The sequence below is a fragment of the Besnoitia besnoiti genome, chromosome XI (genome assembly GCF_002563875.1).
Source record: "Besnoitia besnoiti strain Bb-Ger1 chromosome XI, whole genome shotgun sequence".
Classification (NCBI taxonomy): domain Eukaryota; phylum Apicomplexa; class Conoidasida; order Eucoccidiorida; family Sarcocystidae; genus Besnoitia; species Besnoitia besnoiti.
Window position 1 is genome coordinate 1,627,367 of NC_042366.1, and position 13,099 is coordinate 1,640,465.

The 13,099-nt window shown below is 57.9% G+C and overlaps 2 protein-coding genes across 2 annotated transcripts; one reads left to right on the forward strand and one right to left on the reverse strand.

The window, feature by feature from the left end:
* Nucleotides 1-316: 316 nt before the first annotated feature.
* BESB_021080 (uncharacterized protein) lies at nucleotides 317-2,944 on the reverse strand (the record flags this gene model as incomplete). Its single annotated transcript, XM_029360817.1, has 3 exons — nucleotides 317-406; nucleotides 714-795; nucleotides 1,035-2,944. The coding sequence occupies 3 exons, from the start codon at nucleotides 2,942-2,944 to the stop codon at nucleotides 317-319; spliced, it is 2,082 nt and encodes a 693-aa protein (XP_029216176.1).
* A 2,273-nt stretch (nucleotides 2,945-5,217) lies between these two features.
* On the forward strand, nucleotides 5,218-10,484 carry BESB_021090 (RuvB family 2 protein; the record flags this gene model as incomplete). The annotated part of the gene is made up of 11 exons (XM_029360818.1): nucleotides 5,218-5,410; nucleotides 5,684-5,802; nucleotides 6,224-6,356; nucleotides 6,870-6,998; nucleotides 7,446-7,585; nucleotides 7,845-7,924; nucleotides 8,235-8,355; nucleotides 8,596-8,657; nucleotides 8,919-9,084; nucleotides 9,649-9,873; nucleotides 10,335-10,484. 11 exons carry the CDS (start codon nucleotides 5,218-5,220, stop codon nucleotides 10,482-10,484), a joined length of 1,518 nt encoding a protein of 505 aa, XP_029216177.1.
* Between the last annotated feature and the right edge of the window lie 2,615 nt (nucleotides 10,485-13,099).

A 13,099-nucleotide genomic window follows, 5' to 3' on the forward strand; every position in this document is an offset into this window, starting at 1 on the left:
CACGCGCAAACCATCATCGAGTCTTTCAAGCTCAGTTCAGTCTTTGCTCGGCAACACAATAAAAACCTTAAGCCTCTCACCTTCCGCATAATACCATATATATATATATATATATATATACGTCGTAAACCCTAAATATATACGTGATATGTATGTATTTATGTATGAAAAGCTATACGGCCATCTTGTGCAGCTCCGACAGCCCTCGGGAGGCATACACATACATTCCCGAGCCTGTAGATGTCTACCTGTTGCCCTCTGGTCTGCAGCAGTACCTGTATCTGCATGTGCATGCGGATACCGTTTTCGCACGTGGTCATGGGCGGGCAGCGCCGAGGCGAAGCGCCGCGAGCCTCTCGAAGTCAGGCGCCTCGAACTCGAGGGCTGCCATGGAGCGTCGCAAGGACTGCAAAAAAAAGGCAACCCCGCAGAGAGTCGACCTGAAGCACATCGCCTTGCTGAACGGAGAGGAAGAAAACCCTGAACGCGCCCGCCAGTCAAACGCAGCGCCACTCTCCCTCTGCGCGAGGAGAAACGCCTCGAGTGCGCAGAAAAGCCGCAAAGAGAGACACCAGCGGGAGGGCTAGGGGGCGAACCTGCAGAGCGTTACCTTTCAATCGAGCGGCGTTGAGGTCGCCGCTTTTGGAGATGAATTCGTACGCGCATGTGCCTCGTCGACTTGTCTTCAAACGAAACGAATGAGAAGTTCTCACCTCGATGTCGCTGTCTGAGAAGGAGAGGAAGGACAGCGTGTCAACTGAGGCTCTCAGAAGGCGCTCGTGCTTGAAGCGAAACCTGCACACGCCACGCAAGCACCCATTCCAACTGCTTCACCAATTGTTTCGCCGACGACTTCACGATTACGCGCTCGTCCTCTTTCTCTGTCTCTCTCCCGCGCGGTCGCTGCACGCTGTCTACATGCGCAGAATCCCGTGTGTGGAGGGAACACGACACTGAAGACAAAACCGAGCGTGCCGAGACGCAGGTCTTGGCGATTCGGTACTTTCCTGGCATGCCCCTGTTGACGCGCTCACATGGCGTATGCCTCGAGAACCCTCACGACGATGCGCCCAGGCATCAGCGCCGCGGTTGCCCTCTCGCGCGGGCAGGCGGAGGCGGACGGCCGCATGAGACCGCCGTGGAGCGCCTCCACGTCGTCTCCTCCAGGGCTGGCTTCTTCGTCGTGGCGAGGCCGCAGCGCGACGAGAGGCAGCGGTCCGCGAGCGCCCGCCGCAGCCGCCTGCTTCGCACGCTGACGGGCTCTCCGGTCGAGGACGGCTCGCTGCATACGCGCGAGAGCCGCGCGCTGCCGCTCCAGCAAGGCGCACAGCGGCAGCGCGGCGACTTCAAACAGACTCGAGTGCGGCACGTGCGCACGCGCGAACGCCCGCACAAGATGCACCCAGGAGAGTGCCAGAAAGAGCTCGACTTCTTCTGCGACGCTGCGCGCCGCCCACGAAGTCGCCGGCGGCGCCGCGCCGACCGGCTGCGCCTCTGCAGTCGCCGCGAGAAGCAGCGAAAGCGCGAACGACGTCGCGGGCGGGAGAGCGCCCAAGAAGGCGTCGCGGCGCGCCGCGGCAGAGGCGCCGGGCGCCGTGAGTGGCGACGAAGCCGAGGAGCTCTGCAGCGCCTGGAGCGCTGTCTGCGCCGCGGTGGCAACCGGCGTGGACGGCGCAGTGGAGACTTGGTAGACGTGCTCGGCGAGGGAGAAAAAAAAGGACACATTGTTGCAGTTCAGCGACGCGAACGAGGCTGCCAGCAGCGCCGCGTCGTGCAGCGAAAGCCGGTGGATATACAGCAGAGCAGTTTGTTCCGCGGTCTGCAGGAAGCGCGCGTGGGTAAAGCGGATTTGTTTGAAGCGATTCACCAACTCGCTCAAGTCCCGACCCAAGGTAGCGAGCGACGACCCCTCCGTGACAAGCGCCAGTCTCACGTCGTCGTACTGAACGTTCTCCTCGCCTCCACGTGCCGCCGCACCTGCGCACGCGTCGCCGACAGACTCTTCTTGCAGCCTCAGCAGCGCGCGCGTTGCCTCGTCGCCCAACGCCCGCCAGAACGCCGCTTCGTGGTGCCTCCGTCGAACTGCGGCCGTCGCAACCCGCGCCGCCGCCGCGAGTGGAGACCTCGGCGCCGCCTGCGCGTGCCTAGACTGAAACGAGGGAGAGGCACCCGCCACGCGCGAGGCCTGAGGGGAGTCTGCCGAAAAGACGCTAGAGGCTTCAGCGCCTTCGGCGAGCAGATTCGCCGCGAAGGCTCGCTGCCGCCGTGCAGGATGGAGGCGAAGAAGCGAGGCGCTCTCGCCGTCGCTTAGGGCGGACGGGCTCTCGGCGTCTTGCCTGCGCTCCCCCGCCGAGCCGTCGTCCGCTCTCGAGCCTCGCAGGCCCTCGCAGGATTCCGCCCGCGGGTCTGCGCGCCGAGGCCGTCGCCGGAGCGGCGAGAAGCTCGCCGGTGAAGAAGCAGCAGAAACGGAAGAGGAAAACCTCCATCCAGAAGCCTCTGGATGCGACGCATGAGAAGCAAGAGAGGAAGAAGAAAAGACGGAAGGACTGGGTGAGTCTGAAGGATAGTCAGAGGCTGCGGCAGATGCAGATTCCGTCTCAGTCAATCCAGGCACGTCGTCAGCCGGCGTGGAAGACGAGAAGAGTCGCGAGGAGGCGAACAACGTGAAGGCTGAGCGTTGTCGCTTGTGCAGGCACGGTGGAGGAGTGGGGGAGGCAGCCGAGGCGGGTAGGCTCGCGAAGGGAGGATCTAGCGGCCAGAAGAAGCAACGAGACGATGCCACGGAAGAGGAACGAGACTCAGGAGCCTGCGAAGAGACGAAGGCCGACGCTCTTTGCAGCCAGAGTTGTCGCACTGCCGCGCAGCGCGAACAGCGGCTGCGCGGTGGCTCTGCAAGCGAGGTCAAGCCCCGAGAGGCTCGGGCTTTCACTCTCGGCTTCATCATCGTCGTGAGGCTATTCCGGAAGTTTCAATCTTTTTACAAAGTATATAGGCGCGCTCTTTTGTCGCCCTCGCGGCGCGCGGCGTCGTGGCTCGCGTGCCCGCGGCCTTGGTCGTCCCCTCGGAGTGAATCGTGATTTTTAGGGAATCGAAGAGAGAGCCGTGTCTGGAGAGAGGAGCTTTCTTTTGGCATTTGCCAAAGCAACCCTCTTCGCCGATTGGGCCTAGTGTACTGCAAGCCTCGAGCCAGGAAGGAGGCGACAAACACGTAGAGAAGCAGTGGCAAAGGCGGAGCACACTTAGCCAAGCTCTACAGAGACAGAGACACCGCATGCCGCCCCGTGTGGAAGAAGCGGCAGCAAAGCTGCGAAGAGGCAGCGAAGAAGTCCGCAGCGAAGCAAAAGACAAAAAGACCGTTGGGCGGTGAACCGAATAGGCACGATCTCTTTTTTAGATGGCACGAGCTCGCGGTAGATGCGCGGCGCGCGTTTTGTCCTCGTGGGAGAACTCAAGAAGGACTGCAACGAAAAGAAGGCCTGAGAGTTGTGCGAGAGAGAAATGTGACACTCCCGTCATCCGTCCCTGATGGATAAGGCAGGATTTCAGAAGTTTACAAGTGTTTTAGAGGAGAGTGCTTCTTTTCAAGTTTCAGTTTCCTCACTTGGCGCTTGCTCTCTCTTCGCCTTTTCTCCGGCTTCGGGGCAGCGTCCCTCGCCTCGAGTGGGTTTCCTTTTCGGCTGTCCGCTGCGGCTCTTTCTTCTTTTCCCTTTGATTTTCCACGTTTTTCTCTTTGATTTTAGTGCTTTACTCTTCTAGTGTGCACTCGGCCCCGTCTCCTTCTGGGATCGCGGGAGTTTTTTTGTGCAACGGCGATTGCTGCACACGCTGAGGAAACTGCGCATACGCTGTTTCGCGTTGTGTGTACCTCCGCTTCTTTTCGTCCTTCTTTTCTCATCTCTCTCCCTCTCTCCGTTCCACCGTCTTTTCTCTCTTTCCCTCCGCGTTTTTGGATCGCTCGCGCGCCTGAGAATTCCCTTTTCCTCCTTCCCCCGGTTTCAGGTATTTACATGCGTTTCACCGTCGAAAGTTCGGCGGCCTCACTCACCTGTTCTCTACCGCAGACGCACTCTTAATCTTGCGGCTCTGAGCCTTGCTGCTCGGCCGGAAAGCCACGCGAGAGAGAGCCGCGTGGAAGCGCGACGAGAAGAGGACTCGCGCGTTGTGCGAAAAGTGCGGAAAGAGTGGAAGGGAGCACACTTTTGAGAGGCTGCTGAACCCTGCAGCAACTCAAACGCTTTTTGTTCCCATTTCCCTAGGCAGTTCCTCGTCTTTTTCCTCTCTCGTGCTTCTCTCGAGAGGCTCGCGCCGCCATTTTGGAGTCCGCAGCTCTCGGAACGCACAGTGGTGCGCCTTAAGCTTTTCTCTGAACCTCCACGGGGCTGGAGGTCTGTATCCGCTCAAATCGCATCTGCTCTTCACAGCGAAGGGACCGCGGCGTATACGAGGAGAGAGGGCTCTTGGAGAAGACATTTCTCAAGCTCCCAACTAGCTCTCTCCGCTGCGGAACGCGGAGTGGTGCACTCTCCTTTCTGCCTCTTCCGCCTCGAGAGCGCCTCGCTCGTCACGCGGAGGAACTTGTGCTCGCATTCCTTTCACAAAGGCAACACCCACTTGGATCTTCCCCCCCTCGCATGTTTCAACTCGACTTTGCGGCTCACTCCTTGAGCCCTTGAGTGCCTGCAAGACTCATTTAGGTGCGCCTCGTGGTGAGGTCACACTTTCGGCGTTCGCGGTGTCCGTGCTTGTTTTTCTTCTTCTCCCTTCTTGTCGGCTTGAGTCGGGTATTTAACTCGCGTGGTTGGCTTCCTCTCGACGCACCGACAGCGGCTTCTTCTTCTTTCCGTGGCCTCTCGTCCATCACGTCGTTCGCATCTTTCCTGTGATTTGTCCTCCACGCGCCTCTCTTTCTCGTTGGTTTGGTCTTCTTCCGCTCGAGTGTATCCTGTGGAGCCTCTGCGCTCTTTATCCTCGCCCGCTGCAGCAGCCCGCCCGCGTCTTCGCTCCCCGCCTGCCTCCTTCGCGACTGCTTTGAGCAGGGAGTTTGACGTCGCGAAAGCTGGTCGTCCGCCCAGTTGTCTCGTCTGCTTCCCGCGTCTGAGTCTCTTCCTCTGTCTTCTCCGGCTGCCCCTTCCCCCCCCCCCCCCCCCCCGCCCTCGCCCGCGCCGCGTTCTTTGGCCTGCCACGTTTGCCCTCCCTGCTTGAGGTGTTTGGTGCGCGATGGAGGTCGCCACCGCGAACTCCGCGCCGGCTGGCGCCGGCATTCGATGCATGCAGGAAGTCTGCGACGTCAGTCGCGTCGAGCGCATCGCCGCGCACTCGCACATTCGCGGCCTCGGGCTGACAGACGCGCTGCAGCCGCGGAAGTTCTCGCAGGGCATGGTGGGGCAACCCGACGCACGAAAAGCGGCAGGTGAGAATTTCTGTCGGCTCGCCTGCCTTGTGCGGCGTGGCTCGCGAGGCTCGGTGCCGCGGGCGACGACCCGCCCTCGACCGGCGAGCTCTCTGCGAGGCTCTGCTGCGCGGCGTATCCGAGTGTGAGGGAGTGGCTGCGAAGCCTTCGTTTTGCGCCAGCCCTGAGTCGTGTTTTCGCAGCAGGCGTTTGGTCTAGTAGAGGAGTGCAGAGGCGCGCGTCGGCGGTTCGTGCGGGCTCGCGATTTCGTTTTTTGTTTCCCGATGTGTCCAGGCCTCGTGTGCAAGCTGGTCAAGGCGGGCAGAATCGCAGGCCGCGCGGTGCTCCTCGCCGGTCAGCCCGGCAGCGGAAAAACTGCGATTGCCATGGCTGTCGCGAAAGAGTTGGGCGAGGTAAAACAAAAAAGTCGTATTTGCTCACGGTCTTCCTCTGTGCGACAGCGGGACAGCCATCTCGCGCTTCTGCAAAGGCATGTGGCTGCTCACATGTGAATTTGACACCGACACGGACCACAAATATACGTATTCATACGTATATATACATATATATATATATACATATGTATGCCTGTCTGCAAGCTTGTCCCAGGCGATTCACCGCTGGTCTCCGTATCGAGCGCATACGGCAGCTTCGCTGTGGATGCGTATTTCAACATACACCCTAGATACAAATATAGATACTAATGTATATCTCCTCATCGATGTACGTGTAAATTTTTCGTTTTTATGCAGTGGTCACTTACAAGTCTCAGGTGTCGCGGATAGCCAGTGTATACGGGCTCCCCTCCCTCTCTTTCCTCTGTGTGTGCGCCAGTCTACGCCGTTCACACACATCAGCGGGAGCGAAATTTTCAGCTTGGAAATGTCTAAAACCGAGGCTCTCACTCAAGCCTTCCGGCGCTCCATCAACGTCCTCATCAAGCAAGAGGCTGAAATCATCGAAGGAGGTGAGGCAACCGGATCGAACCGCCTCTCTGCAGCTGCGAATCGTCGCAAATCTTCATATTCAAGATGTAGTTGGCTGTTTAGAGATGCACGCATTTGCTGTGGAGGGCTGTTTCATACACATGCAGCGCGATGCCTTTTCACGTATTAGAAGAACGATGCAGACACGCGAAAGCGTGGCTGTCCGTAGCATATTGATTTACATCTATATATATTTATGTAAGTACATCTAGTTTTATATATATGTATATCTATATATATATATACATTTACAGATATGTATCTATATCTACACAGTCGACTGAAGGCGGGCTTGTCTTGGGCTGGGCGAATGTCGAAGGAGATACATGGTCTGGTCGCTGCGTGAGCGCATGCCTGTTGTTGGAGTTGCAGTCCTTCTGTGAAATTTTATTCGCTGGTCGTCGTCCTTTGCCTCCGCGTTCTCGAGTGCGGTGTGCTCACAGCGCCACTTTTTTTTCACATTTCATCCCGTTTTGGCTCTGTCTCCTATTCAGAGGTTGTGGAGATCGAGATCAATCGCCCGACGAGCGCCAAGCCTGGGCAGCCGACGGCGCGCACGGGGCGAATGATGCTCAAAACTACCGAGATGGAAACTCTCTACGACCTCGGCACCAAAATGATTGGTAAGAAAACTACTCGCGCGGAAAGAAAGAAGCCCTTTCAAATGCGGCGACAATATAGAAGGCAAAGACGGATTACGTTCAAACGTACACTAGATACGCTTCAATGTTAACTTACTCAGTACCGTGGGAGGGCCGCGGGTGACAGTTCTCTAGCGAAGGCACGCTTTAGAGACGCCTGGCTTTCGATGCTTTATTCTCGCGATGCAAGTGCCGCTCGCCCGCGACCGCAGCGGACAGCGGAGAGACGGGCGACCCGATGCCGAGGGCGCTGCTGACGCTGGACGGGAGGGGATGCGTGAGTTTTTTTCTTCCCCTTCTCTTTTAACGGGCGCACTGACTGAAGAGCGCCCGTTTCTGTGCGCGATGTCTGTTCGCTGAGGTCGGGCGCCTCGAGCTTGCGGAGGCATGTGAGACTTCGGCGTTTTACACGCGTGTTGACCTCTTCAGATGCACTCACAAAGGAGGGCGTGACTGCCGGCGACGTCATCACCATCGATAAAAGCACCGGGAAGGTGACGCGCGTCGGCCGCGGCTTCTCACGCGCGAAGGACTACGACGCTGTCGGGCCTGCGACGCGCTTCGTGCAGGTGAGCTTCTGAAACCCCAAACGTGGCGACAGCGTGGAAGTCCGCGCGTACGCTGTGTTGTCCATGAAACTCAAGGCGACAGGCCTCATCTTCCGCTCTGCGAGGCCGCTTTCGAGGTCGCGCTCGGGCTTGAGGATTTGGCAGTCGCCCAGGCGACTGCTAGGTGTGCGAATCGCTCGCCAGAGGCTGGCCTTCCTCTGTTATGTTTTTGCTAATTTTTTGTGGATTTTCTCTTATTTTTCGGATTCTTTGCTTCCAGTGCCCCGAGGGCGAGCTGCAGAAGCGGAAGGAAGTGGTGCACTCCGTGACGCTCCACGAGATCGACGTCATCAACAGCCGGTGGGTGACGCGAGCCGAACGCCACACCCCAGAGCACAGGCGATCGCAAGGGACAATGAGAAGGGCGTGGTGGTTCGGGCGGGGGGGTCTCAGGGGGACAGCAGAGAGCAGCCGCGCAACTCGATTGGCACAGTGGAGAGGCAAACGTGTTTTAGCAGTCACCGCGAGGAACCGGGGCATCACTTCCTGAAGCGGTGGCGTTCCAAGAAGCGCGTCATTCTCAGCATCGGTTGTCGGGCGAAGTCTTCGCAGTTGAAAGGCGGGGTGAGGAGTGGGTTTGTGGTGTGTGGCTATCGGCTGTGAATCGCAGAGCTCAAGGCTTCCTCGCGCTCTTCGCTGGCGATACGGGAGAAATTAAAAGTGAAGTCCGCGAGCAAATTGATCAGAAGGTCGCTGATTGGCGCGCAGAGGGCAAGGCCGACGTCGTTCCGGTAGGTCAAGAAAAAATCATCCTTCGGTTGCATGCGTCGCCTCGCGTGTTCGCCACAGGCCGCGCGTCTCAGCCGCGACAATCGTTGGGCTCATTTTTCTTCTGCGTCCGGGCGCCGAATTGCGAGGCAGGCGAATCGCTTTCGCTGCGGTGTGTGGGAGTTATGGCGAAACGAGTCAATCGTGCGCAAATCGTGCATCGTGCGGTTTTTCTCTTTTCTGTCGGTGGGTTTCCTCCTCAGGGCGTCTTGTTCATCGACGAAGTCCACATGCTGGACATCGAGTGTTTTTCCTTCCTGAACCGGTGAGCCGCGCCGATGCGCGAGAGTCCAGTCTTTATCGCAACCGGCTTCTTCGGCGCCATTGTGTGCCGCGCCGCCCGTTTTTGCCGCGGACGCGCCTTGCGCCTTCCACTGAGCTGTCTGGGCGCGTGCCTCGCGGATGTGAGCGGCCTCGGGTGACGTTCTGCAGCCGTCACTTCGCATTGGTCCTCGGTTTTTGCGGTGTGTGCGGCTTTTCCGCGATTCACTGTCGCCCTGGCGGCTCTCCGGCGTTTTCTGTTCAGTGCGCTGGAGCACGAAACGTCGCCGATTGTCATCATGGCTACCAACCGTGGCATCACGACGATTCGCGGCACGGACTACAAGTCTCCTCACGGCATTCCACTGGACCTTCTCGACCGCACTCTGATTATTCCCACGCAGCCCTACGAGGAGAAGGACATGCTCAAGGTAGGATCCTCGCACTTGAGAACGACGCACCTGGCGGCAGGTGCCGTCTTGTGGGACTTTGGCCTGTCGCTGGCATCTCCGCCGGCGCTTCTGCGGCCTCCTATGTGGTGCATCTGCCCGCGGGAGATTGCCGCTCGTCGCGCTCTCGCGTCTCCACGGTTTCCTCCGTCGCATGCGACGCCCGCCTGTCCTGGTGGACAGCTGCATGCGTTTCTTCACATCTGCATTAACGCACGCCCCCGTCGAACTACTCTACTCCAGCGCGGCAGTCGGCCTTCGAGGCCCCCGCTGAGTCTGCCCGGCGTTGTGTCGCGATCTGTTTTTCCTGTTTGGCGTTCGCGGAAAGTCCACTTTGCCAGCAGCCACGTGGCAGACTGTCACATCCTGTCGATGTCCTCGCATCGGCTTGGGTGTCGCTCGACGCGGTCAGTGCTGCAGGCGTTTCTCTCGCGCATTCGCTCGCGTCTTAGTCTTCTATGCTGTCGGGGTTCTGGGCGCGAGGGATCGGCGCCTGTTGGCGAGTTGTTTTTCATTTTCCGCGGCTGCGTGCGGTTTGTGTGACAGATCATTGAGCTGCGTGCGGAGGAAGAAGACGTCGAGCTCGAGGAGAACGCGCGGCTGTTGCTGTGCAAAATCGCTGCGGAGTGTTCGCTCCGCTACGCGCTGCATCTCATCACCGTCGCGAATCTGGTCTGTCGGAAGCGAAAGGGCGCTGTCGTCACCGTGCAGGACGTCCGCCGAGTCTATTCGCTCTTCATGGATGTCAAGCGATCCACGCAGTATTTAGTGGTGAGCAACAAACGACAAACAACTTCACTCGCGGCGCTCTCCGCGCGTCGCGCATACGCTGCGGGCCGTAGGTGTTTCTGCGATGCCTAAACCACTCCAGACCGGCGCTGAGCGCCGCGGCAGGAGAGGTGCGTCGGCTTGCGCAGTCTTCTGTGTTTTTAGTGGGGATTCGAGTGTGGAGGGTCGGTCTCGCGAGTCCACTCTGCAGCCCTGCGGCTGACTGGCCGTTCTTGGTTTCCGGCGGAGAGAGCGGCCTGAGCGCAATCCAGGCACGCAGCGAGCATGCAGAGCATTTCTGCGTTGCGTTGTTCGTTTTTTTCTCTCTTTGTCGCCTGGCGGTGACCAAGTGGGTGTGACGCAGCATCGAGCTACACTTGTAGAGCCCGCGGGAGGGCTGCGGTGAATGCGTCTGCTGCGGCGTGTGTCATGGTGGTGTCTGTGCGTCTCTTTTGTCCTCTCAGGAGTACCAACAAGAATTTATGTTTTCCGAGTTGCCGGCGCATCAGGGCCCGCAGGCGTCCGCGTCGCAAGCGGTGCGGCAGGCGGCGAAGGCCGAGAAGGGGGACGCGTCGCCAGAGGCGAGGCCGCAGAGCATGGACGTCGAGCCGTAACGGCGTCGGCGCCTCAGATGTCAGGCCCTTTTCATTGTTTTAGGCTCGCCAGAGTGAGTCTTCTCCTCAGGCGCGAGACGTCCCCTGCGAGGATGCGCGTCGCGCCTCAGGGGGGATGAGCCGACTGAGAGAGTGTCGCTTTTTCGCTTGCTTCGGTCGCGCCGCTCGGTGTCTCTCCACAGAGAGGACGCGCACGTGACTCGCGATAGATAGAGAGAGACTGACGCTCCTCGCACAGGAGATAAGATGCGCAGGACGCGAAGCAGTGCGAGCCGAAACACGGTCTCACACCCGGCGAGTGGATGCCGTAGATAATTTTGTGTAAATTTGCAGTCCAAACGCATGTGTGGGAAAGACTCTCTGGCAAGAGCCATTCTTTGATCAGTTAGTTTGGTGAAAAATAGTTGACTTGACGGTGTGCGGCGGTTTCGGTGCTGCGTTGAGAAATCAAAAATCGCTGCTTGTTACAGACCAGCCACTCCCAGTAAAACAAGAGTAACTGTCAACCTGAGTACGACAAATTCTGCTTTCGCACTCACGGTAGTGAGTTGGCACAATCGGAGAGAAAGACCTCTGCCGCCAATTACAGATTTCTGCTGGCTCGTGGAACTGCGGTTTCCAGTCAACGCCGCAGCAGAAGAACTGAATTTTATTCAGTATTACTACGTATACATAATGAATACAGCGCTCTGCATGCATGCACATGAGCTTCCTCTCGACGCTACGGACAGGAGTAAACGCAACTACGGCAAGCTCTTCAGTAGAGCAAACTACACAAGCTGTGCCACACGTCCTGGGCAGAATACCACGAAAAGCAGAAGATTCCTGCTAACACGTCCCAGGTTCAAATCAGCATCACAGCAGGAGTACAGGCCTGCAGCGAGGCACATGTTTTCACGGTGGAGTGTGTTGCGGCAGAAGGCCAGCAGCCATCCGATTCAGACTCTATTCGAAACTCAACTGTGTTCACTTGTGCAAGTGTTGTCCCAGCCATCGGTAGACGAACCTCTACTATGCATATATATGTGTATATATATTTATATATAGCGTACGTCGGCTGTCCCTGTGCGCTTCCTCCGTCTATATGCATACAGAAGTTATATATATATATATATATATATACATGCATAGTTATTATTGGTGTATGCGTGAGAAGCTCGGTCGGTTCCACCTTGCCAGGTGCAACAGCGTAGAGACATTACTCGAACGCGGTCCTTCAACATGCGTCTTCGGGTTTTTACAGTATGAGTAGTTTGTATGCGTAATATTGAAGGTGGAGTGTGCCTCCCTGGCGCTGTTCCCTTCGTTATCCACTTCAGACCTCCCCTTCGAAGGAAGCAGGGAGCGAGAAAAGCTTGGTCAGTATGTAAACGCCTGCGTGTGCGCTTCCACTTGCTCGTTGCACAATGTCGAAGGGAAAACGCAATGCAGGCAGGAATAGGGTGCACCTACACTTGGTCCGCTAGCGGCGTGGAGTCGCAGGCGGTCCAAAGTGTGCCGGATGCCCTTTTTATGTGTTTTTTAGAGGTTGTTGCGTCCTCTCACTGCTTGCGGGAGTCTTCGTAGGTGAATTGCAGAGAGGGGCAAGAAACTGGGAGCAACAACGCATCCGGAGTTCTCAGACCGACGATGCACCCGCGAGACACACGCCAGGTTGAGGCACGGCTCCCCTGTCGCACAGTCGGGGGGGACTTTCGAACCGCAGTGCGTGAGCGAAACGACGAGCCGCCTCTTTTCGGTTTGTCTAAGCAACGCAACCTGGGCTCTTGACTTCGTGGCGAAACCGTGTTTTTCGCTGCACGCTCCGTCCTCGGGGTTTTGGTAGGGTTTCGCTAGAAGAAACGGTTTTGGAAGAGGAGGTCACGCCCGCGAAAGAGGGGCTCGGCCGACTAGCAAAAACACAGCGAGCCTTCCGTACAAGAAGGCAGCTTCCCCGCTGTGATGTGTGCGGGTTTATGAGATGTTCGTTTTTTTCTCCTTCTTTAGCAAAGCAGGCAAACGTTCGTACATTCTTGCTCCATGCAGTGTTTTCTGCTTCGTTTTCGCTTTTGTTCGGTTTTTGCTTCGCTCTCCCGCTCAAGTCTGGCGTGCTCCCGCGCGATTGCGCGTGTCATCACCGGTCGTTTATTCTTCTTTTTGTCTCTCCTTTGCGCTTGATTTGTCGTTTTCGCTCCTTCTTGTTTTTTCTCTTTAGGGTCGCCTGCGTCTTCCGGTATTCTTCGTCCCTCGGCCGTCCTGAACCGCGCGTACCGCGCCGGTGACAAGGGTGTGTGTGCCGTTGAGCCCGTTAGTCTCGCTTGGTTGCATTGTTTGTTTCCTTTCCTCTTCCGAGGGCCTCGTCAGCCTTTCTTCTTTCTTTTCTCGCCCCCCCTTCCCCTCACAAGGCGTTTCTCGGAGTCTCCCTGAGGAGGGCCTTGCTTCAACCAAGATCTACCGCGGCTCCGGGTTCGGGCGCGGGCAGCTTTTCCTCGCGACTCCTGTGTTCCCTACGAGGCTGTCGCCTTCCTTGTCTCCTCTCCTCCGGTCTGCTTTGCCTCGGTGCAGGCTTTCAGCAGCAAAGGCAGGGCGAAGCTACAGGGGCAGGACCACCGCTGTCGAGGGCTCCCGTCTCTGGA